Source organism: Triticum aestivum, chromosome 3A, assembly GCF_018294505.1.
Source record: "Triticum aestivum cultivar Chinese Spring chromosome 3A, IWGSC CS RefSeq v2.1, whole genome shotgun sequence".
NCBI classification, from domain to species: domain Eukaryota; kingdom Viridiplantae; phylum Streptophyta; class Magnoliopsida; order Poales; family Poaceae; genus Triticum; species Triticum aestivum.
Genome location: NC_057800.1, coordinates 500618607 through 500645238, shown reverse-complemented (window position 1 = coordinate 500645238; position 26632 = coordinate 500618607). Strand labels below are relative to the sequence as shown.

Here is a 26632-nt window from a genome sequence, read left to right as displayed (position 1 = left end):
TAGACTGCTGCTTTCGTTACGTAGACAAAACGCTTCGGAAGATGGAGACTACAGAGAGCTTCTTGTCTTCCTGCGTTCTCAACTAGTCCCAGAAGAGTATTATTTTCTCCGTCGACAAGTTGGACAAGTTGATGGCTTCATTGTTGTTGTTGTCAATTATAGGCCCTTTCTCGCCTTCATAATAGGCCTTTTTCCTGTGCACGTTGACCTAGGCTTTGAGCTTTGAGCTTTGAGAGCCTGTCAAGTCGCCTGCGTGAGTGAGTTGGGGAAATGAAACTGACGTCTTTTGTCAGGAGTTTGTCCGAAGCAACCAACCAAATCGATCATTGTCTTGGGCCCTGTAGCTTTATATCAGTATTATCAATTAAATAACCTGTAAGAGCACTAGTATTGCTACTACACTCTTTAAGAGGAAAAAATAATATATCTTCCAGTCTCGTGGTTTGATACTACCTCTGTCTCAGAATGCAAGACGTTTTTTCACACTAATAACGTCTTACGTTTTGTGACGGAGGGAGTATTTCAGAGCTGGTAACTGGCGCGATTCCTCCCATTCTACTCGCCATGCACGATGAATTTGGTGACAACTCGAACAGTGGAATCCTAGTATAGAATGGCAAATAGCAGAATGGACTGCATTAGAAGGTCTCTGTTTAGTAGTACCACTACACGACCGTACCAGTACGTACAAAAGGTGAAAAGCTGCTACGGCGTTAGCTTCACACTATGCTGCTAATGTACATGAACAAAACGCACCGCGAGGCTGATATCTCTAGTCACTGGTGACTTGCACCCGGGCCATTGCTGCTGACCTCCATCTTCCTGGTTTGGGCTCTGAACATGCTAGCAACGTCGGCGGCCGTGCTGCAATCCTCTGGGCTCCGATCTGGAACGCACCGTATGTGCCTCGGCATCCTCACTGAGATACCGCGCGATGGATGCACGATACCGATGGCCGCGTGATGGACAGGGGATAGTGTGAGATCTGCCAGGAAGAAGGAAATTAGACATGCCGTGCTTGCGAGATATCCGTAAATTTCTCCAAGGTCTGTGTGAACTACTACGTGGTACAAGCCCAAGAAAATTAGCCTGGTCCAGGAAAGAATTGGCATTTCCCACAAAAAAGAGGAATCACCGGGAATGAATTGGCACGTTAGGTTCCCTAATGCACAATGCTGTAGTTTCCAAATGGAGATGTTCTCATGACAGGGCTTCACATTTTACCTGCACCTCGGATCTCCCAAACTTGTTCAGCAGTGAACCACAACTCCGGCTGCTCATCTGTTTTGTAGTACACGGGTTTCTTGGGCAGTATCTTTTCACCAGAATAAAACTCCTTCATCTGCAGATCAGATTTCCAGCAATGCAAGGCATAAACATAGATAACAGCAACATACATAATTCTGATTATGGACAATTTTGCGTTCAAATTAAAACAATATAAACTAATAGATGCCACGGCAATAATTTATCCCTTTAGGAACAAACTCACTAGAATTGCTAGTCAGCCTCTCGCATCCTGTATATCACTACATAATCATTCCGGTATATGTAATTTTCACAGTTCGTCATTCTTTTGTACTTTCAATTTGTCAAAGCAAATATCACATTCAAGCATGTAAGCAACTGCTGGCATGTGTTCTTAAAGATGCCAGGTTACTACAGACAAGTGTGGCATGATTAAACAAAATAACAATTCAAACATACCTCCTTATAGAAATCATCTGAGAAACCAGACATAACACGACAGACACTTTGAAATTCTTCAGATTCAGGGTTGTAGCATGCCATCAGAAAAGGGCTGTACCTGTGAAAACAAACTGAAGCATAAGCTGGGAGCATTTGACTCGATGCAACGGGAAGCGGAGAACCTACCATCCAGCTTTCCGTCCATTTCCATACCATGCACCGATTGGAACTAAGTCAAGGCTATCACCTAGGCCTTCCACATAGTCACGCTTCACCTGCAAACGTCATGCAAGATGTTTCAGAAAAATGTGAGACATTAAGGCAAACGCTTCTTCAGCATACAACAGCAGTTTGCACCTTTAACCATGAATCACAACGCTTGGAAGCAGAGTATCCAGCATCAATATCAAGAGTCTTCAACATTATACCCTCACAAGAAGACTGGCATGCTTTTTCAAAAAAGCTGCTCATTCTGTGTAAAGTGCTAGAATTATCAATCGATGCTTCATCTTCTTCAACCTGCGTAGAAGAAATCGATTCATCTGCAGTTACAAACATGCATGAATAGATTCTAAACAAGCAAGCACGGAAAGAAAGATTGTATAATACGAGCGGTACTCCAGATCTTGCAATTTCAACCAGAGTGAGTTAGTATCCTATGTGACCCCAGCTGACTTAGGTGTGAGGAGTTGACGAACAGTTGCGCCACCTGGCTTCAAGTTCCCATGGACTCGAATTTTCCTATCCTCGTATCCCCCCCCCCCCCGCCCCCCCCCCCCCCCCCCCCCATGTTTTGTGTCATAGATTTTGATCGCGAATAGTGAGCAGTGTTAAAAGGAAACAAAGGAAAAGGATGAGATAAGATATCAGCTACCATTGACATTAAAAGATGCAGCGTCTTAATTGTAGTGCATGTAGGAATGGCACCGATGGTGGTAATAGCAGATTAGCTAGTACGAGCAGACACTGTCAGAGTTACAATCAATTGAAATTTACAGGCAGTTTGTTTCTACAGTTGTTAGTTCTGTAGTGATGGTGAACTCAGATCGCTGGCGTCAAGTTTATCACCCAAGCTGGCAATAACCACCATGAGATTGGCCTATTTGTGTCTGATGCTGTGATTACTCTATCAAGTCTTGAACTTCGGATGTGTATTCTATTGGTTCAGGCTTTGGGTGTGTCCTTTAGCCCGTGTAGTATTTACCCCTTGAGTCCTGACAACCTTGTACATCCATAAAAGTAAGAGTGTTTCATTTAAGGATGAAACTTACAGTTAACTGCTGAGCTAGCTCCAAGTATGCTGGCTTCTCCTGGAAAAGGTCATGGATGTCTGCAAGGCAAAATGCAGGAAGAGTTTGAGGACATTCTTAGAGGCATTACTCAACAAAGCACATTGTACTTATACAAGTTTTCAAGATGGTACTGAATCATACAGCTTCTCCTTTGACGAAGTGGGTTATCCAATAGCCTGCAGAAAAACACAGTTAAATTCGTTGTATTTTGAATTAAACAATCAAGAGTCGGTTTCTTGTACGTTGGCATTTTGGCATTTCTATTCCACACAATTGCACTTTGCTTTTTACGACTGTTGCAGCTTTGTGCCACATTGCAAAAAATCGGACCAGATATTGTCATCACAAGATGAGACCAGACCAGGCATAACAAACCTGAGTCGGTTCAGTGACATGGGCCAACCTGTTAACTGCCACATGGAGGCCACCTCACTCCTCTGCCACATCCATGCAACACACTCAAGCAAGGCCCAGCCGCGAGTGACGCACTAGTATTACAGGACAATTTAACCTAATGTTAAATGTGGTAAGAATATGTGATCCGAAGTGCAATTTACTCAATAATAAACCATCCGTATAACACATAGGTAAAACGAAGTATAGTTTATAGCAAACATTTCCATTAGGCATCCCACATGACATGACCGGTATGCAATTAAGTTCTCCGAATCATCAATTGTGTAAGAACATTAACATTTTCTACATATCATTACATCACTGATAAACTAAAAGCATAAGACCGTTGTAGTTGACGTGTGGGACAGGCAAACTAAATTCAACTGATAACTAATCACTCTGTGAATAAAAGGATATGAGCAACAGATCTCTCTGCTGATATACAGGATGCTGCCAATCATTGAAAGAGTATTTCTGGCTACAGAACAGGGGTGATTACTCAACAAAATATATTTTCTTTATTAAAAAAAGTCTTTTCAACCATGTACCTAAATACAGGCACTCCATTCATAAAAAAGAACTATAAACTGCAAAAGTGCCTCACAACATTTACCTTTGTCCATTGCAGAACATAATATCAAAAACAAACACACAGATGTCAACCTGCAGAATGGTCAAAATAGTATCAACTTTGGTATTATCATTATCATTCATGATGATAAAAATAAATAGACTGCAATTATAAAAAATGGAATAAACTTGCTGTGATTATTAAATAATTATTTACGAAGAAGGAACTCCAAACATTAGTAGTAGAAAAATAGAATAAACTTGCTGTGATAATTAAAATGATTAGATATGAAGAAGGAAATCCAAACACAGCAAACACAAAAGTACATTATTTGTTCAAAGCATAAAATAGTCCACTCACAGTCTCATTGACAATGTGTAACACACATGCTACTATATGTTGAGCAAAGGATACCAGAAATGAGGAAAACAGAAAGACAACTACAAACTTAACAGTGCTTCAAAATAAAAGGACATACATAGAGAAACTGTGGAAATATCTGTGGCCAAGTGCAACATTCTGAAAAATGGTGGGAAAAGCAATGGCTGCTTCAGTTTAGAGTTTAGCTACTTGTGTTGTGTGTTTCCAAAATTTCCCAACATAGTCATAGATGTGCATCAATCATGTTAGAACATGAATTTCTGCAGATGCACATGTTCTAACATGACACATATATGAATTTCTTGACCCTAAACTCAAGTACCCACCCTTCCATGTACAAAATCCGTCCTCAATAAATAATCCGACAAAACCCGAGAGACGACAAGGAGCCAAGGCTCACTCCACTTAAGCTCTCAATTATAAGAATTAATTAGAGAAATTTCTTCGCACTACCTCTTGGTAAAGTTATAGGCATTAATCAAGTAAAGGTGCTATCAAAAACAAAATGCTGATGAGTCCAAAGCAGTAACAGAACTTAGTGGATCGCAGAACAATCATAGCACCTTTATGTTCTGAATTGCAATTGAGGAGTTCTTGCTCCCTCTTTCTCTTGAAGACAATTCTTGGAATGACATCAGCCTATTTCCTTTATTCCTATCGATTCCCACAACCTTGATTTGGACGCGCAAGTATAACAAAAACAATTAGAAGGTAAGTAAGTGGTGAGTGGTCTACTATAAACATAGCACATAGAGAGGTCATCCTCATGAATCAAACTTACTTCAGCATCCAGTATAAAGCTGGCCACCTCTGAGTTGCAAAGCTCTTTGATCATGTTAACTAAATCGGGAAATCGGGAAGTCGAATCTTTCATTTGCCTTGAAAATATTTGCACAGATCCATCAGTTAATCTGTGAATCTGGGCGCGCTGACCATCATACCTGAAAGCAAAGGAAAGTTAGTATGAAATAAGTTATGCATGACATGTCTAAGGACTTAACTAAAATAGTTTCCCTTAGAAACTACAAAAGCGGTCAGAGGACTTTGTGTGTGTGGTTAAGCTTGTAGCTTATGGCAATCGCAGACCCAGATTTCAACATAACTGGCCCTACAAACTATGCAAACTCAACTGGTGTCAAGACAATAGGAAAGTACTCCTCCCTAACTGCTTTGCCCAGGCTCCACAGTTCTCGTGATGCTTAAAACAAAGCCCATGGTTATGCTTGAACTGGTGGCGCTTTGATTTTTGTAGTTCGGTTAACCAACCTCAAGCAAAGTGCAGCTAGAAACGATGTTTTATACTCCCTCCTTGCCAAATTATAGTGCATATAATATTTTTCAAAGTCAAACTTTGTAAACTTTGCCTGAGTATATAGAATAAAAATGCTTACAATACCCAATATATAACAAGTGAAAATATATTTCACGATGAATCCAATGGTATCGTAAATGTTGATAAATTTCTATAAACTTGGTCAAAGTTTACAAAGTTTGACTTTTGAAAAATATTATATGCACTATAATTTGGCACAGAGGGAGTACTTAGCAATTCATAAAAAGTTAATGTACAGTAAGAACAACCATTTGGTCATGAAAGTAGGTTTGCTAGGAAAGAATCTCTTAAGAGAGCAATGTACTCACTTGTACTCACAAGTAAATGCTCTACCATGAAACAACTTCAGTGCTTGAGTGACCCCATTAGTAATTCTGAAAAAAAAAGGAATGAAACCATGATTACAATATAAAATAGGTCAGTTAAAAATAATTGTACTGGAAACAGCATCAAATGCACACACCTTGCAAGCATAGGTGGTATAGGTGTGCCAGGTACCATTGCTAAGGACGAAGCTGCAAATGTAGCGCCTTCACAAAGAAGAGAGGGAACGAGCAAATCCTGAAAATAGTGCCAGCGGGAGTTCCTTTAGAAAAATGACGGCAATCTCTCGCTTGAAGCAAGAACCATCCTGTTTTGGACTAAAAAGCACGGATACGGCTATCCTCGAGAATCCCATCTATTTTTATATCTAAAAAAGAACACTGTGATACGGCAGGGATACAGTATGGACACAGGGGGATACGGGAGCCCAATACCAGTCAATTACAACCCTAACTATGCTGGAGAGGCAACAGACAAGCACCAAATCGACCGTGAGTTGGTCTGTGCCTCTGCCTCCAGCGACCGTGCCGCCTCCTGTACTCATTGCAACCACCGTCTGTACTGGCTGCTACTGCTCTTCTTCCGTTGGCAAGCAAGCTCGAGCGACGGAGCAACATACCTCGCCCTCTGCCCTCATCTCTTCCCTCCCTCCTCTTTCTTCCCCGTCGTTCCTGTTATTGATGCTACTGTGCTGCTGTTGTTACTTTATTGCTGTTGATTTGCTGCTGCTATTGCCTGCCATTGCTGCTGTCCTAAATTAGCTACTGTTGCTGATTTGCTCGATTTGCTACTGCAGACCTGCTGTTCACTTGTTGCTGATTAGCAGAGGGAGCATGGCATTTGGGAGTGGAAGCAACAACAATGCTAGCGTTGACAGTGAAGAGTGTGAACTTAGGGATGGTGTTCCAAATCTTAAGTATCCTCTGTTGTTATCATTTTGTCTTTATACACACACACACACTTGCTGATCCCGTGTCCCCGTGTAAGTATCCTTGTCTCTGTGTCCCCGTATCAGTGCCTTTTGAACCACCACTTGCACCATTTTCCACAAGCACATAGATTAACTTATAGCCGTTCATATTATAGACACCACATAATTACTATTTAAAAGGGCTGTCATAAAATGAAGGGAAATTTAATATTACAAGTTGTACATCAATTTTCTATTACAATATTAATGCGCTATGATGAAGGTTAAAAATTGTTCTCTTGACAAACTCACCAGAGCTCTTTTGGAAAGGACATAGGTTTTCTAGCAATGTAAGCTAGATAGTAGATACTCAGCACATTTAACATTGATGTAACCAATAGCTAGGAAATACGAAAGTCTGTACCATCATATATCAAATGAAATAAGTTCATTAATGATTACTCACCATATTAGGAATCACATTGTATGCCTCAGTAACTTCAGTTGAAAGGCTCTGCTCAAAGAGGAAGGTAGAATTCTTGATTCAGAAAGTGTAAAAAATCAAATCATTATATAGTAAAGATGTGCAAAAGTGGATAGTGAAGAATCCATGTTTTCTCCACGAAGTTCTCGTAAGAATAAGAAAAAGAAACATTTTAGAGCCCAGCTATTAAATTAAGTTTCCTCCAATTCACCGAAATATTTTTATAGTTAGGGACACAAAAAATTCAAACTTCCGCATCTTTGTAGTCGCTAAGAGAATGGAGGTGCCATTTTCACGCTCTGTGGTAAGAATTAAGATTCTAGCAGTAATATATAATTTGGCGTCAAGCCTCAAGTATTTTTCCTAATAAATCACGACAGACAACAGTAATACAATTTTCCCTAAGATACTCAACATGGGCACTTAGCAAAATAGACCGGTTTTTTCTCTTGCCACTTACAACATGTAATGTACATATCGTGTAGCATTGGCTTCATCAAGGGACAGATGGTTAAAATGTGCTGACGCATTCATTTACTTCTAATTAATAGATATTGCAGTATTTTCAGGATTGCAAAAAAGAGACACATGCACACATACCTACGTGTGTGTGTCCTCCAAGTACATGTCTAGAATTGACAGAAGGTTCCTATAGAGAACTGAGAAACGTGATGATCTAGAGCATTATAGTATATGGTTAGATGCTTGGTGGCGTAGCTATGTTCTCTTTTCAAGTACCTAGTATGAGACTAAGAGTTTATATTACCATAACCAAGCTAATGTCGAAGGAAAGTATGAGATTGGAGTAATGGTTCTATGGTAGTGTGCAAAATATTAGCAAGCGACGGTCACATCTAACATTAAAAAAAAAGTAGTACTAACAAGAGCACAAGTCAAATCTGGGGCCTCAAAATCACCTGCCCCCTAGTATAGGCCGGGAGACAAGCCATGCCCCATATGAGCAAAGCTCAAACCCTCAAACAAAATCATTTGCAGAACAAAAGAACAGGCTCGGCTTAGTTAAACAAACCTGCAATTGTGATTTTACACCCTCCAAGGATACCACAGGGCCTGTTGAACATTTTTCATGAAGAACAATGGCATGTGCAAGAGCGGGTAAGATTGTCTTCATCATAGCGCCAATACGCAAGTTACGGACCTGTTGGTAAAACACACCCACACACACGAAAGGGAGGAGGGTAGACATAGGAAAATCCAAGATTGATTAGTTATTGCCATACTAATTCAGATAGGTTCACAAAGACTTGGAAGCATGAACAAAGATAATGAGAACAACAAATACATAATGAATGAGATACTGAAACTGAGGCTTTCTTTTGCTAATATAGCATTTGTATACTAGGATTTAACAAGTGTGGGAATGGATGGAAGCTGTCCATCATGCGAGAAGGATGAATTAGAAGATAAGCAAGCACAGAAGACCAAAACCACAAAATCGAAGTATAATCTGCAGTTATTATATGCAATACAGACTCAGGCGCAAAATAGAAATTTACAAGCATAAAGGAAGGATGCCTCACCAGCGTTCTAACAAGAAATTTCATTTCCATTTCTCTGCAAGACCGAATAAGATGCAACACAAGAATTTTTCTCCTCCCAGCACTCCCACCACCTGATATTGCACTAAAATGAAAATAAAAACTGACGAAATTAAACAGATTATCATTTCCCTGTGGCAATAAATGATATCATGCGAAGTATGATTATTATTAAATTTTATTATCTATTTATCTTGAAAGAAAACAGTGAGATTATTGCATGAAATAAAGCCAGAATATTCAAAGATTTAACTATTTGCTTATTACTACATTAAAAAAACAGAAGTATGAGACCAAAACTGAACAGAAAATAATGCAATCTACAGTGACCGGTTATTTACCATCAGTTGCTAGGATACAAAGTGCCTATGGAACTTTGACAAGACGGTTCTTATGCGATATGACATGTACGTCATGTTAATAATTGATAGGGTTGATAGTATAATCATCAAAAATTGTATTGTAAGCAGACGACAGATATGATACTAACCATACAAAAGGAATTATAATCCGGATTAAAAGTAACTCAGGTTTAACCTTAGCCATCTATGTATAGCAACCCGTGGGTAATTAAGATATTGTGCATGTACGGAAAGATTCCTGGATTCTATTAGAGACAGTGACGGAGGCAGTACCCGGCGAGCCAGGACAGCTGCCTGGGCTCACCTGCGAGCTGTTCCTTCAATCATAGCTGTGACATCATGTAATTATTAGCTAAAGCTACCGTCGTTTGCCCGGGCAAATTATTCTTGGGCCATCTTGGTCTTCTAAGCCCATCTAATTAACCTATACGGTTGCCCCTAGGCTCATGGCTGGTCGAGGGAGGAGGTAGGAGGACTGGTTACAAAACAATACGCCCACATTCCCTAAAAAAAATTAACAATGTGCCCGCACAAACTAACGCAGCCTGCTCACGCCTCCTCCCTCGAGCAGTTCAACTGGCCGCCACGGTTCGATAGCTGCAGACAAAGAACGCCGCCGATGATTTGTCAGCGTTGGCGCAGCTCCTCCTAGCAGGAAAGACGACAGTTGACACCTGACAGCTCCTCCTTCCAGCCATGAGCCATTCGTGCCGACGACTGATTAGGTGAGTAAGTTCAGGTTAACTGGATTTGGAGATTTTATATAGTGGACGCGCGCGCGCACACACACACAAATTTGTGGAATGATAATTCATGCCTTGAATTTGGGGGTTTAAATATTTGTTTGTAATTTGCACGGATATAGAAAATTGGGGATTCCAACGTTTTGAGCAGGTTCATTAAAGAAAAATCAATCTCACTCCACATCAGTATTACTTCTTCTCGACTCCTCTAGCCTAACCATTGTTAGTTAGTTCAATCATTCTAAATCACCAAATTTCAATCTTATGTTATTAAAATATTTGATATGAGGAGATTTTTGGTTCCTAGAGCAAGTATTTAGAATGCAAATGTTGTGCAGCCGGAACTCTGACACCGGCATGAGAACAAGACCCTAATGTTGTTCATCTTGAATTAGCTTTACTTTTGCCGGTGTCAGGGAACTTTCTTTGTAACGAAAATTATTGTGAATAAGTTTTTACACCTCCACTATGAATTGCTAGTTTTTACTTTTTAGTTTGGTGGGTCTTATTTTTTGGTGCTTCATCAGGCATTTGGATACCTAGTATTTTATTCATAACTACTATTGTTTATCCAACTAATAGTTGTCATATTTAATTTCAGGTTTTATTGAAATTATATGTATGGAAAATACAGTATCGGTTGTTTGACTTATAGTTCCAAGTATCCGGTTACGGTTTTCTGTCTTTCTAGTTAGCTTGCAGCCCGTCCCGGCTCCTAGTTTTTCCTGGCTCCACCACTGACTAGAGATGCAGGTGCACAGTTATACTCTCTATTATTTTCTGTTGTCTTTCTAGTTAGCTTGCAGCCCGCCCCGGCTCCTGGTTTTTCCTGGCTCCGCCACCGATTAGAGATGCAGGTGAATAATTTTACTCTGTATCGTTGTTCCACAATACTGAAGATCGCAAACAATAGTCAACAGCTTTGAGATACGGTAGCAGGTATGAGTATCCTGGTGGCTCTAAAATATAGACCTATATGGCCTTTAAACCAAGAATAATTACCACTTTGACATGTTCTTTTTTTTCAGAATTCTCAAGCAAATAAAATTTCATCTGCCATATAATATTTTTCTTTGCAAGATAACATCATTATGGTTAGAATGGCTGCAAGTCCCACCACAGTAGCTAGACCCAAACCACTCTATAGCACTGCAACAGTCTATTCACTCAGTGATTACTGATTAGGGAGTAGGGGCTGGTTCATGCAAGTTACTGGAATACTTATCAACTTTGGTTGAGCAGGTGACAGACTGGATAGAAGCCTAAGTTTTGGTTATGAAAGAAGCCAAACATCTTAATTTAACAAAGTGAGACTCAACTCTCGAGTTACTAACTTGAATGTTGACTTGACCTACCTTATCCATTATGACTACAACTTGCGCCTAGATGATGAGGTGGCACCCAAGTCGTTAGTCAGCCAGGAAAGAATTGTATGTGTTGCAAGAACGAAAAATACTCAGGGAAGAACTGTTGTAGCATGTAATATTGAGTAGAAAGAAAGGTGGACGATTGACCAATCATTATGGTAAAATAGATATATAAAGGTAAAATGAACATCAAACGAAGATATCTTTTTTTGTAAATAAGACCTTAGCTTTCGTAGTGTAGAATATACATCCCGAACTGAGAGTGGACGAGGAGGAGCAAGTAGTGTTTGATTCTGACGGCATTCTTGGGCAACATCACCTACAAATTACACAACAACTGCTGTTGATACAATATACTGTAATAAAGAAAACTATATTTCGAACATTAAATAGCTTATATCCATAGAACAAATGGCGTAACATAGATAACAAATAATAGGAGTTAATATCATCCCAAAAGTAGTTACTCTCTTCGTCCGGAAATAAGAGGAATATTTTGTTCGGTTAAGACAAGACATTGACCAACAACAAAATCAATTGATATGTAATATTACATGCCATAAATTCATGCCAATAGATTTGTATTCAGAAGTATCATGATTGTGATTTTGTATCACATAAACCAAATATTAATAGAGTACTCCCTCTGTAAAGAAATATAAGAGCGTTTGGATCACTAAAGTAGTGATCTAAACGCTCTTATATTTCTTTACGGAGGGAGTAGTTGTTGGTCACTGTCTTGTATTAACCAAACAAAATGCACCTTACATTTCCAAGCAAAGGGAGTAACGAATAATAACTCATGCATGAAGCTACAGACTGATGTTGGAACTTCTCAAAAGCCTGTCAAATGGATTGATACGCAACGACACAGCCATGAGACCATGCGGTAGGCTATTTCCTCCAAACTAATAATATGAAACAACAATATTGCTACTTTTAACTTTTAGCCTTACCAAGATCACCGTAAGTTTTGTACATCTCGTGTATTTTAGATTTGCTCGTTCCTAGCGACTCCTCCATAGCAGATATAACTAGACTGCCGCCAATGTTTAGTTCCTAGCTTCATTAACAGGAATGGAGTTAGTGTGTTGGTGTGTCATGAAAATTGACTAGGCATAATGAAAGCATTTCAAAAAAAAAAGATGAACATGGAAGGGAAGACTAAAGTACAATGCTAGAAGAGTAAACTACACTGGAGGTCCTAAAAGTATTCTAAGTGTGTCAAGTAGGTCCTAAAAGTTTGAAATCGTTCACCGCGGGTCCTATATGTGTATTTTACCCGCGACTTTTAGGACCTATTTGACACAATTGGAATACTTTTAGTACCCACGGTGAACGACTTACATACATTTAGGACCCACGGTGAACGATTCAAACTTTTAGGACCAACTTGACACACTTGGAATACTTTTATGACCTCTAGTGTATTTTACTCATGCTAGAATAGGATAATGTGTATTTAAACAGTAAATGAGGGGTTTGAAAGAAAGCATTTGACAAGAAAAAGATTTGTCGATACTCCATAACTTAAGTTTGGCAATCAACTTATCTTTATTGATATAGAGTTTGTTCAGTATAAATTTCCAATGTTTCAACTGAGATGTTAAAAGGAAGCAACCAACAGTAGATATGGGGAAAGTGCGAAGTACGGCAATTACTGTAGTTACCACATTTTCATGGTCCGGAGAAATTTTGTTAGTACATAGATAAACAGCAGGTAGCACATCATCAGGTGATAAGGCAAGCAAACTGCATTCAAAGGTAATAAGATATTAAAATGGTGAACATTTCAGTGGATGATCAACAGCAACATGGATAGGTAAACTATAAAGTGATAAACATTGGAAAACCTCCTGAACATGTTGCAAAGCATGGCAGTAGTTTTGATCTTCCCTTTTTCTCTTTCTACAAGATCAAAAGTGCGAGCCAAATGCAAGTATGGCGCAGGCTGTCCTGCTGTCCAGCAAGCTGCAGAAGTGGACATACATGGCATGACTCACTACAAAGCAAGGTGATAAAAACTCTCAGCGGCTAGTAGCTAACCATGCTCAATCGGCCGATACTTTTCAACTGGCAATGATATATTCATCAAATCTGCTTGTGCTACAGAAGTTTGTACATACAAGTTTTGCATCTTTGGAGTAGCCTGAGAAGAGTTGTGGACCATGTTTGTGTTATCATATTTATCTATCATCTCATTTTGTGTATTCTGCGGCACAATACTCTTGTCACTATCAGGTACTTTATTGTTTTGGATTTTACTGTAAAACATGTCAACTGCTACATTCACATCTCCTTTTGTCTTCTCAAGCAAGGAAATTGCAGATTCTCTGGACATGCTGCCATCTACAATCTGAAGAAGCTGGTTTACTCCCTGCTTGTGTGATTCCACAATGTCCATTGACTGGTTGTTATTCTCCCCATTGTTTTGATGTGGATCAACTGTTACTTTATTGGCTGACTCACTTTTAGAAGCAGCTGCCGTTGCTCTACCAAAATAGTTTGTGATTGTGGGTTGCTTGGGTCCACCAGCTTCTGTTGAGGCAGTTGATTTTCCTTTCTTTTTTGACTTGCTTACAGTACTAGAACCCCTCTTTCTTTCCTTCTTCGTTTGATTCGACTTCATTCTCACAGGAGTCAAGTTTACGAGCTTGGCAGAATGCTCCATGGGCTTCTGTGAAAACGAAGGAACTTCCTGCTGACTATTTGTGTCAGCAGAAGATCCAAGATCAGAAGTACGAATTTCCACTGACTTAGGCTTTTCATTATTAGAAACATTTGCTTCTTCAAAGAAATCTCTTTCCCGCTCAAAGAAGGCAGATGCTGATTGAACAACATCACCACCTGAGCTCATCAACAGGCCCTGAATCTGGTCCTGGTTGACCCATGAGGGTAGGAAATCTGACAGTTCTTTCTTCATTCCTTCTGTAATCTTAATCTCCAAATTGCCTGGTAGTTCAGAAACAGAATTGTTTTCTGGTAACGAAGCAAACTCCTCCCCATCTTGTTCTCTACAGCATTTGGCCAACACATCCTCATGGCTAAGAGAAGCATGTGCCGATCTTCGATTGAATGCCATCAGGAACTCGTGTTTGTTTGCTGTCTCATCCACCAATCCAACAAAATGTTTCTGTAAAGCAATTGCCTCCTTACCATCAAGCTTCCCACCATCTACTCCCACAGTGGGAATTACCCGTTTTGGGTGCAAGAACTTCACATAGTCCCGCAGCTCATCATAGCTCGAGTGCTCACTATAAGGTACAAGATGTATCTTGAGTGAATCCTTCACTCTAACTGCGAACCCTTCCTTCTTGGTCTCGTACATCCATCCGGTTGGTACAAACCCAACTACCTTGGTGTATCCTCTCTCCACCATGATCTCCTTCATTTTCACAAAATTCGGCCGAAAATAGGGCCATGTCTCCCCCAAAATATTCCACCCTATGACATGCACATCTGTTGCTGAAGCGTCTTCAGTAAAAACTTCCTTCTCCCCACCAAACCCCAATACTGTCAAAATCTCCATCTTTCTACTATCCACATGAATCGTGCACCCGCAGCGCCTTGCAACCTCCAGCAGAATCCTCTCTTTGCCCACAACATAAGTAGCGATCAAACACAAGACACGCTCTCCAGCCGCCCCACTCTCCTCCTTCACCTGCTTTATCGTGTTGACAACATACTCCAGTGACTCCTCTTGAGAAGGAAATGCAAATTTGGGGTTACAGTATGTGGTGTCCAGGAATAACGCATCAGCACCGACGAATTCCAGCAGATTAGGGTTGCTTCTCATGGAGTGCGTATATCGGAAGTCACCGGTGTGCACATACCTCTCCGGGTTTGGTCCAGGGGAGGTGAAGAGGAACTGGACGGCCCCAGGGCAGTGGTTGGCATCGACGGCAACAACACCCCAGCCATCAACGGTGATGCGGACGTCAATGTCAATGGAGACGATGAGCTCCGGCGGCACAGAGAGCACGGAGGCGAGGAGGCGGGCGGTGGGAGCGGTGCAGAAGACGAGGCCACGGCGCCAGGAGGGCCCGAGGCCGGCGTAGTGGTCGGAGTGGAAGTGGGAGAGGAAGTAGGCGACGGAGAAGTCGCCGGCGTGGCGGAAGGCGTCGACGAGGAAGCGGGAGTTGGGGATGAGGCCGGTGGGTGGCACGGAGGCCGGGACGGGCGGGGTGGCGGCGGAGGCGGAGAGGGGATGGGTGTGGGCGGGGGTGAGCGACGCGAGCGAGGAGAGGAAGAGTGTGGAGGTGGTGACGGAGAGCGATTTTGAGGCGGGGGAGCAGAGGAGGGACGCCATTGGTTTCGGTGGAGGGTTTAGGGTTTGAGCGCGGCGGCGGCGGCGGCGGCGAGGAAGCGCATGGTGCGGTGGTGGCGCTGGCGCGCAGACAGCCAAGAGGAGAGAGGGGGGTGGGGGGCCGTGGAGGCCCGCTGGGTCCATGAAGAAGGTTCGGCTCGGAGCCGCGGCGGTTTCCAACAGGTGTTTTTTTCTCTTTGGGAAAGAAAAGTTATAAAAATGGGTTATATGGCCTTCAATCCATGACTAGGGGAGAATATGAGGTGATATCATCATTTGTGTTCCCATGATACATATTCGAAAAACAAATTTAAATGTTTTGGAAAAAAATCGTGAACGTCCACAACACATATGTCAACAAGCCCTAAAATATTCACATCAAAATTTAAAGTGCGCGTAGACAAATAAAAGGATAAAGTCGGATATTCGGATAACACTGGTGGCTTACCGGAGTCTATGGTCCGCAAGATGACAATGCTAAGCTAGCATTTCTCTTGGACCTGCACGATGAGCGTGACACTTGTGCTGGCCCTTGGCTCCTTGGGGAGATTTCAATATGATTCTTTCGGCCGAGGACAAGAACAATGATAGGCTCAACAGGCGCATCATGAACCGATTTAGATGGTTCACCTCCGACCTCGAGCTGCGGGACATTTACCTCCACGGCCGGCGCTACACTTGGTCTAATGAGCAAAGACGTCCAACGCTAGTTCGCAACGACCGCGTTCTATGCACCCCTAACTGGGACTCGGATCACCCGCACTGTGTTCTCCGGTGCCTGGCTACTACTACTTCGGACCACTGTCCGCTTGTGCTTCATTGCATACCCCGTGCGCATGGCCGCCCGCGCTTTCACTTTCAAAGCTTCTGGGTCAAATGGGATGGATTCCACGACGTTGTCTCGGCTGCCTGGAATGGTGTTGAACCGGAACCTGACCCCTTCCGACGGGTCTTTGCGAAGCTCAAGGCCACGGCGTGCAGCTTGCAAAGCTGGAGCGCTAAAAGACTTGGAGACGTCTCGTTGCAGATCCTCCTCACCAAGGAAATAATTGCGTGTCTCGACACCGCACAGGACACCCGCCCGCCCTCTGATGCCGAAGCCTGGCTCCGTCGCAGACTAAAGGGAGCATACCTAGGCCTAGCTTCTCTCGAGAGGTCGATCGCGCGCCAGCGCACCCGGTTTCGTTGGCTCGGGGATGGAGACGTGAGCACCGCCTTCCTCAAAATTCACGCTGCGCATCGCCGGCAGAAGAACCACATATTCCAGCTCAACGACAACAGTAACATGGTGTCTGACCACGCTGACATGAGCCGCATGGCATTCGAGCACTTCGCCGCGATCCTAGGCTCCCACGAGGCACGCACCTACTCCATTGATCTCCAGGCCATCTACCATCCGGCCTTCGACATGCCCGACCTTGACGCACCATTCTCCGAACCCGAGATTTAGGCGGCCGTCAAGCGGCTACCAACAGGCAAGGCGCCGGTCCTGGACGGATTTACCGCAGAGTTTCTACACGCGTGCTGGGACATCGTCAAGCATGACATCTGCGAGGTTTTTCACAAGCTCTACTTGATGAATGGACGTGGATTCCACAAACTTAACGAAGCACTCCTAACCCTGCTCCCGAAGAAGGCCGACGCTTCCTCCCTCTTCGACTACCGCCCCATCAGCCTCATACACCTCCTGGCCAAGCTATTCGCTAAGGTACTCTCCCTAAGGCTAGCTCCCTGCCTCGGCAATTTGGTTTCTGCCAATCAGAGCGCGTTCATCGCCGGGCGTGGCGTTCACGACAATTTCATGCTTGTCCAGCAAACAGTGCGCCTCCTCCACAACCTCAGGGCGCCGCGAGTCCTCCTCAAACTCGACATCGCCCGGGCTTTTGACACCGTCTCCTGGCCATTCCTCTTTGAGGTCCTTCGTCACCTTGGCTTCGGTCGGAGATGGTGCGCTTGGGTGGCAATCCTCCTCTCGACCTCCTCCACGAGAGTGCTCATCAATGGAACCCCCGGACCGCCCATCGATCATGCTAGTGGACTGCGGCAGTGCGACCCGATTTCTCCCATGCTTTTCGTCCTGGTTATCGACATACTCAACACCTTGATCCAGCACGCCACTAGCCGAGGCATTCTCCACCGCCTCACGACCAGGCGCGCCATACCCAGCATCTCGCTATTTGCAGACGAAATCGTCCTATTCTGCCACCCCGACGAACATGATCTCCGGGCCGTGCAAGGCATTCTCAAGGTGTTCGGTCAAGCTTCTGGCCTAATGACAAACTTCGCTAAGTGCTCCGTGACGCCCATTTGTTGCACGGATGAGTCAGCCACCAATGTCGGTATGACGCTCTCTTGCCAGACCACGCACTTCCCCATCCAATATCTTGGACTTCCGCTCTCCACCAGGAAGGTCCCCACGTCGGCGCTGCTACCCCTCGTGGAGAAGATGGCCAAGCGCCTTGCCACTTGGCAAGCTTGCCTACTGTCTCGTGGCGAACGCCTCGCTCTTATTCGACATGTCCTGAGTGCCATGCCCGTCCACCTGCTACTGGCCATGGCCCTCTCGCCATCCATCCTGAGGCTTGTCAACCGGCTGATTCGTGATTTCCTATGGCATGGATGCAAAGAGGCTCGCTCTGGCAACTACCTGGTTAACTGGCAGAAAGTGTGTCGCCCCCTCGAGCTTGGGGGCCTTGGCGTACAGGACCTTCAACATACCGGCATCTCCCTCCGGGTTAGGTGGCTCTGGCTTCGCATCACTGACCCCACGCGGCCCTAGCATCATCTACACCTGCCAGACGACGCCGACGTGCGCGGCATCTTTCATGCCTCTACATCCTGGACCATTGGAGACGGACTCACGTGTAAATTCTGGACTGACCATTGGTTAGATGGCAAGTCGATCGCCGAGCTTGCTCCGAGCCTGACCGCTCTGGTTCCTCGAAGACGCCGCATTAAGCGCTTAGTCCAGGAGGGACTCCTCAATCGGGCATGGATCCAGGACATCCGTGGCGCGCTTGGGGTCGAGGCCACTGTCGAGTACATCTTTCTTTGGAGGCGTCTTCTTTAGGTCACCCTCTCCTCTGACCCCGACCGCATACGCTGGCGGTGGACTGCTAGCGGCTCATACTCGGCCTCATCCTGCTACCTGGGTCTTTTCCATGGATCCATTGTGGACATGGACTGGAGAATGACATGGAAGGGCTGGGCCCCGACCAATGTCAAAGTGTTCTTATGGCTCGCCAAACAGGACCGTTGTTGGACGGTGGAAAGACTTGCTATGCGAGGGCTAACCCACCCTCCTCGTTGCGTCCTATGTGATCAAGACTTCGAGGACATTCATCACCTCCTGACCGTCTACGCCTTCTCCAGAGAGATCTGGCATCGCTCTCTTGCCTGGTGCAAACTCACTGTCACCCCCCCAATGACGATCTCAACCTATACGACTGGTGGCGCGATGCTACCGGCTCCATCCCAGTTTCGCTCCGGAAGGCCCTTGCGTCCCTAGTACCTCTAGTCACCTGGGCCATCTGGAAGCACCGCAATGCTTACATCTTTAACCTTCAGCAACCCTCGGTTAGCCGCTTGTTCACCTCGATTCAAGATGATGTGCGCACCTGGGCCTCGGCTGGCGCCAAAGGACTCCAAGCTGTAATTGACGCGTTGTAAACCACTGTAGTTGGGCCGAGCATCCCACTTCTTCTGCTCACGAGGACACCTGGCACGCCTACATGTGTACGAGCTAGGTGTCCTCTAAACATGTATTCTTTCTACCTATTAGTGCAATGATACGCCAACTTGGCGTATCGGAGAAAAAAATCGGATGTGAATAGGGCAGGTTTGACCTATTCATGCTTTTGCCTTTTTTGACACTATTATGCTGAATTTGCCCTTTTTGTTTCTCTGTGCTTTGATTTTTGATTGATTTCTTAGTGATTGTAGACACATGTGTTATGAACATCCACAATTTATTTCTGGTTTTTTGAAATATTTAAATTTGACTTTTAAAATTTGGTATCATCTGAGGTCAAGCTTGAAGGAAATATGCCTTAGAAGCAATAATAAAGTTGTTATTTATATTTCCTTATATCATGATAAATGTTTATTATTCATGCTAGAATTGTATTAACCGGAAACTTGGTACATGTGTGAATACATAGACAAACAGAGTGTCCCTAGTATGCCTCTACTTGACTAGCTCGTTAATCAAAGATGGTTAAGTTTCCTAGCCATAGACATGTGTTGTCATTTGATAAACGGGATCACATCATTAGAGAATGATGTGATGGACAAGATCCATCCGTTAGCTTAGCACTATGATCGTTTAGTTTGTTGCTATTGCTTTCTTCATGACTTATACATGTTCCTATGACTATGAGATTATGCAACTCCCGAATACCGGAGGAACACTTAGTGTGATATCAAACGTCACAACATAACTAGGTGATTATAAAGATGCTCTACAGGTGTCTCCGATGGTGTTTGTTGAGTTGGCATAGATCGAGATTAGGATTTGTCACTCCGATTGTCGGAGAGGTATCTCCGGGCCCTCTCGGTAATGCTCATCACTATAAGCCTTGCAAGCAATGTGACTAAACAGTTAGTTACGGGATGATGCATTATGGAACGAGTAGAGAGACTTGCCAGTAATGAGATTGAACTAGGTATAATGATACCGACGATCGAATCTCGGGCAAGTAACATATCGATGACAAAGGGAACAACGTATGTTGTTATGCGGCTTGACCGATAACGATCTTCGTAGAATATGTAGGAACCAATATGAGCATCCAGGTCCGCTATTGGTAATTGACCGGAGATGTGTCTCGGTCATGTCTACATAGTTCTCGAACCCGTAGGGTCCGCACGCTTAACGTTTGATGACGATTTGTATTATGAGTTATGTGATTTGATGACCGAAGTTTGTTCGGAGTCCCAGATGAGATCACGGACATGGTGAGGAGTCTCGAAATGGTCGAGACGTAAAGATCGATATATTGGAAGGCTATATTCGGACATCAGAAAGGTTTTGAGTGGTTCGGGTATTTTTCGGAGTACCGGAGAGTTACGGGAATTCACCCGGGGAAGTAGTGGGCCTTAATGGGCCATACGGGAAAGGAGAGAAGGGCCTCAAGGGGTGCCCTCCCCCATGGACTGGTCCGAATTGGACTAGGAGGGGGTGGCGCCCCTCCTTCCTTCTCCCCTCCTCCTCCTTCCCTCCTTCTCCTACTAGGAATAGGAAAGAGGAGGGGAATCCTACTTGGACTGGGAAGTCCTAGTAGGATCCCTGATACGTCTCCGTCGTATCTACTTTTCCAAACACTTTTGCCCTTGTTTTGGACTCTAACTTACATGATTTGAATGAAACTAACCCGGACTGACGCTTTTGAGCAGAATTACCATGGTGTTGTTTATGTGCAGAAACAAACGTTCTCGGAATGACCTGAAACTTCACAGAGCAACTTTTTGGAATATATAAAAAATACCTGCAAAAGATGAACGCCAGGGGGGGCACCTGTCCACGAGGGTGGGGGCGCGCCTGCCCCCCTAGGGCGCCCCCCTACCTCGTGGGCCCCCTGGAGCTCCTTCGACTCCAACTCCAACTCTATATATTGTGTTTCGGGGAGAAAAAATTCAGAGAGAAGAATTCATCGCGTTTTACGATACAGAGCCGCCGCGAAGCCCTAAAACCTCTCGGGGGGCTGATCTGGAGTCCGTTTGGGGCTCCGGAGAGGGGAATCTGTCGCCATCATCATCATCAACCATCCTCCATCACCAATTTCATGATGCTCACCGCTGTGCGTGAGTAATTCCATCATAGGCTTGCTGGACGGTGATGGGTTGGATGGGATCTATCATGTAATCGAGTTAGTTTTGTTAGGGTTTGATCCCTAGTATCCACTATGTTCTGAGGTTGATGTTGCTATGACTTTGCTATGCTTAATGCTTGTCACTAGGGCCCGAGTGCCATGATTTCAGATCTGAACCTATTATGTGCTCATCAATATATGAGAGTTCTTGATCCTATCTTGCAAGTCTATAGTCACCTATTATGTGTTATGATCCGTTAACCCCGAAGTGACAATAATCGGGATACTTACCGGTGATGACCGTAGTTTGAGGAGTTCATGTATTCACTATGTGTTAATGCTTTGTTCCGGTACTCTATTAAAAGGAGGCCTTAATATCCCTTAGTTTCCGTAAGGACCCCGCTGCCACGGGAGGGTAGGATAAAAGATGCCATGCAAGTTCTTTTCCATAAGCACGCATGACTATATTCGGAATACATGCCTACATTACATTGATGAACTGGAGCTAGTTCTGTGTCACCCTAGGTTATGACTGTTACATGATGAACCGCATCCGGCATAATTCTCCATCACCGATCCATTTCCTACGAGCTTTCCATATATTGTTCTTCACTTATTTACTTTCCTGTTGCTATTTCTATCATCACTACAAAATACCAAAAACATTACTTTTACTACTGTTACCTTTTGCTACTGTTACCACTACTATCATATTACTTTGCTACTAAATACTTTGCTGCAGATACTAAGTTTTCAGGTGTGGTTGAATTGACAACTCAGCTGCTAATACTTGAGAGTATTCTTTGGCTCGCCTTGTGTCGAATCAATAAATTTGGGTTGAATACTTTACCCTCGAAAACTGTTACGATCCCCTATACTTGTGGGTTATCAAGACTATTTTCTCGCAACATTGCCGGGGAGCATAGCTCTATTCTTTGAGTCACTTGGTATTTATATCTGCTTATCATTATGAAGAACTTGAAAGATCCAAGAACCAAGATTTATCCCTCAACTTCGAGGGGAGGTAAGGAACTTCCATCTAGCTCTGCACTTGATCCACCTTCTGTTTTGAGTAAGCTTGCGACACCTAAACCTGCTTCTGCTATTCGTTCTGGTATGTCGCATGTTATTGATGATGCCACTTCTGCTATACATGGTACTTATGACGAAACTACTTCTGTGCTTGATACTACTGTGCCACTTGGTGAATTTCTTGATGAACAACTTGCTAGGGCTAGAGAGATTGAAAATATTGAATTTGATAATACTGATGAAATTGATGATGAAGACTTGCCTGTTATTCCTGAGGGTTATGTTTTTGATAAAGAAGCTTCTTTAGCTATTTTAGCTTGCAAAGATAGATACGAACTTAAGAGGTTATTAGCTAAATGGAATAAGCAATCTCTAAATGCTAGGATGAAACCTGGCCCGGCTTTTGCTACTTCACCTATCTGTGTTACCGATAAGGATTATGAATTCTCTGTTGATCCTGATATAATTACTTTGGTTGAATCTGATCTTTTCCATGACTATGAATCTGAAACTATGGTGGCACATCTTACTAAATTAAATGATATAGCCACCCTGTTCACTACTGATGAGAGAACTCTTACTTTTATATCCTTAAAATATTTCTGTTCTCATTAAAGGGTGATGCTAAGATATGGTTTAATTCTCTTGATCCTGGTTGTGTGCGTAGTCCCCAAGATATGATTTATTACTTCTCTGCTAAATATTTCCCTGCTCATAAGAAACAAGCTGCTTTAAGGGGTATATATAATTTTGTGCAAATTGAAGAAGAGAGTCTCCCACAAGCTTGGGGGAGGCTTCTCCAATTACTCAATGCTTTGCCTGATCATCCTCTTAAGAAAAATGAAATACTTGATATATTTTATAATGGACTAACTGATGCCTCCAGAGATTACCTGGATAGTTGTGTTGGTTCTGTTTTCAGGGAAAGAACACCAGATGAAGCTGAAATTCTATTGAATAATATGTTGGCAAATGAAAATAATTGGACATCTCGGGAGCCAATTCCTGAGCCTATTCCTAAACCAACTCCGGAGAAGAGGGGTACTCTATTTCTCAGTCCTGAAGATATGCAAGAGGCAAAGAAATCTATGAAAAAAGGTATTAAAGCTGAAGATGTTAAGAATTTACCTCCTATTGAAGAAATACATGGTCTTAATTTACCGCCTGTTGAAGAAACATATGATCTTAATCCTTTACCTATTGAAGAAACTCATGGTCTTGATAACCCGACACAGGTAGTAAAGGTAAATTCTCTCTATAGATATGATAAAGCTGAAATCCCATTTACTAAGTTTGCTAGCCCATGCTTAGGTGAGTTTGATAAATTTATGGCTAAACAAGAAGACTTTAATGCTTATTTTGGTAGACAATTGAAATACAATTCAAATATGCTTGAACACTTGGGTGATTATATGGCTAATGTCAAAGGTGAACTTAAACTTATTAGTAAACATGCTTCTATGGTTACCACTCAAGTAGAACAAGTACTTAAAGCTCAAAGTGATTTGCTCAATGAATTGAATAGTAAGAATAATGATAATGCTGTTAGAGTTATGACTAGAGGTGGTAGAATGACTCAGGAACCTTTGTATCCTGAAGGCCACCCTAAGAGGATTGAGCAAGATTCTCAGAGAAATAATGTGCATGCACCTAGTCCTTCTAAAAAGAAGAAAAAGAAAAATGATAGGACCTTGCATGCTTCTAGTGAACCTATTACTGAGACACCTGAGAATCCAAATGATATCTCTATTTCTGATGCTGAAACACAATCTAGTAATGAACCTGAAACTAGTGATAATGTTAATGATAATGTTCATGATGATGCTCAACCTAGTAATGATAATGATATAGAAATTGAATCTGCTGTTGATCTTGATAACCCGCAATCAAAGAATCAATGTTATGATAAGAAAGACTTAGTTGCTAGGAAACACGGTAAGGAAAGAGAACCATGGGTTCAGAAACCCATGCCTTTTCCTCCCAAACCATCCAAGAAAAAGGATGATGAGGATTTTGAGCGCTTTGCTGAAATGATTAGACCTATCTTTTTGCGTATGCGATTAACTAATATGCTCAAAATGAATCCTTATGCTAAGTATATGAAAGATATTGTTAGAAATAAAAGAAAGATACCGGAAGCTGAAATTTCCACCATGCTTGCTAATTATACTTTTAAAGGTGGAATACCAAAGAAACTTGGAGATCCCGGTGTACCAACTATACCATGCTCCATTAAAAGAAACTATGTTAAAACTGCTTTATGTGATCTTGGAGCCGGTGTTAGCGTTATGCCTCTCTCTTTATATCGTAGACTTGATTTGAATAAGTTGACACCTACTGAAATATCTTTGCAAATGGCTGATAAATCAACTGCTATACCTGTCGGTATTTGTGAGGATGTGCCTGTTGTAGTTGCAAATGTTACTATTTTAACGGACTTTGTTATTCTTGATATTCCCGAGGATGATACTTTGTCTATTATTCTTGGAAGACCCTTTTTGAATACTGCAGGGGCTGTTATTGATTGCACTAAAGGCAATGTCACTTTTCATGTTAATGGTAATGAGCATACGGTACACTTCCCGAGGAAACAACCTCAAGTTCATAGTATCAACACTATTGGAAAAATTCCATCGATTATATTTGGAGGTTTTGAATTTCCTCTTCCTACTGTCAAGAAGAAATATGATATTCTTATTATTGGGGATGTGCATATCTCCGTTGAGGTAACATGGTGTTATTCGAAATTTCTCCGGTTCCATGTTATTCGGAATGGGTTCGTTAACAAGACTTGATCAACTTTGTTAGTGCATCCCTTTTGATGATCATGAGATGGATGAAACTAGAAGGCACAACCTGCTATACCCTCCTTTTACTTTCTGTTATTATATTAAATAAAATAAAAATTGTATTTTTCTGTCTGTTATCTGATTATCCATGCAATATAAAAATACCTCGAAAATAAAAGTTCTCCAAATGCCCTGAAATTTGAATATGATTTTTTCTAGAATATTTGAGAATATTTGGCACTGAGAACACAGCAGGGGGGTCATCCACCTGGCCACGAGGGTGGAGGGCGCGCCCTACCCCCTGGGCGCGCCCCCTGCCTCATGGGCCCACGGTGGACCTCCTCCACTTATCCCTTCACCCACACACTCCTTCTTCCTCCCACAAACACGAATATCCATCTCAAGCACGAGTTCTAGCTCAGTATGCCGCCATTTTCGATCTCCTTGCTGAAAGCACCTCTCACAAAACTGCTTGGGGAGATAGTTCCTTGGTATGTGACTCCTCCATTTGTCCAATTAGTTTTTGTTCTAGTGCTTTATTCATTGCAAAATTTTGCTTTGGTGACCCTGTTCTTGAGCTTGCATGTCAAATTTATATGGTCAAAAGTAGTTTTTATGCATGATATAGGCCCTAGGCACTTGTAGGAGTAGTTGCTATCAATATTATTGAGTTTGATTCACTTTTATTTTGAAGTTAATAAAAATTTCAGAATTTTTTAGAAAATGACGAAGAGACTTTTGAGGGGCTCATCGAGCCAAAGCTCGAAGGAAAAGGCATCGAAGCCTAAGTATAATCTGCCTCGCACCGCGGAGGTTCGGTCGTGTGAATGGTCTTCCGATGATTTCTTGAGAGCAGCCGGGATTTATGAAGATTTTTATGAAATGGCTGAGAATGCAGGCCTCACCGCTTTCCTCCACGACCAACGCGATTAGTATCTCTTACTCACAAATACCCTTGTGCAAAACTTTCATTTCCATTCTAGGAATTCACCACCTACGGTGGAGTTTCATTTATATGATGAGCATAAGGAGATGTCACTTTATGATTTTTGTCGGGTTTGTTTAGTCCCTTTCGAGGGCAAGACAGAGGAACCACATCACGAGGATGTGGATGGGTTTATTGATACTATCAATGTAGGGGAAACAAGGAAGGTTTCCGATGCATGAATCACTAGCATACATTTTCCTGTTTTACGCTATTTTGCATTATTTGCTAGTCGTTGTTTAATTGGTCGCGAAAACTGTGGAAACCTTACTGTCCCTGATATTATTATTTTGCTCCAC

The 26632-nt window shown here is 42.8% G+C and overlaps 1 protein-coding gene across 9 annotated transcripts; it reads right to left on the bottom strand.

The window, feature by feature from the left end:
• Positions 1-404: 404 nt before the first annotated feature.
• On the bottom strand, positions 405-15827 carry LOC123061853 (DNA ligase 6). Of its 9 annotated transcripts, none has more exons than XM_044485133.1 (20): positions 13458-15827; positions 13265-13382; positions 13082-13163; positions 12368-12470; positions 11634-11730; positions 8922-9024; positions 8411-8539; positions 7363-7410; positions 6126-6223; positions 5971-6036; positions 5111-5270; positions 4893-5000; positions 3991-4040; positions 3123-3157; positions 2961-3019; positions 2047-2208; positions 1876-1964; positions 1708-1807; positions 1225-1342; positions 405-985 (listed from the first exon to the last, which is right to left on the bottom strand). In XM_044485133.1, exons 1-20 carry the CDS (start codon positions 15718-15720, stop codon positions 777-779), a joined length of 4197 nt encoding a protein of 1398 aa, XP_044341068.1. In that variant the 5' UTR covers positions 15721-15827; the 3' UTR covers positions 405-776. The 9 variants fall into 9 exon arrangements, 2 of the variants coding, with proteins under 2 accessions (XP_044341068.1, XP_044341069.1); XR_006429379.1 differs by having other exon boundaries at positions 610-985; positions 3113-3157; XR_006429372.1 differs by having other exon boundaries at positions 813-985; positions 1708-1820.
• Positions 15828-26632: the final 10805 nt, after the last annotated feature.

What these genes read in the sequence shown, in the direction of transcription:
- LOC123061853 (XM_044485133.1), bottom strand. Translation starts at nt 15,720, where the DNA reads ATGGCGTCCCTCCTCTGCTCCCCCGCCTCAAAATCGCTCTCCGTCACC. An exon ending in GTATCGGCCGATTGAGCATG is followed by an intron (nt 13,383 to 13,457) that starts GTTAGCTACTAG and finishes CCACTTCTGCAG; the next exon opens with CTTGCTGGACAGCAGGACAG. An exon ending in GCTTTATACTGGATGCTGAA is followed by an intron (nt 5,001 to 5,110) that starts GTAAGTTTGATT and finishes GTCCAAATCAAG; the next exon opens with GTTGTGGGAATCGATAGGAA.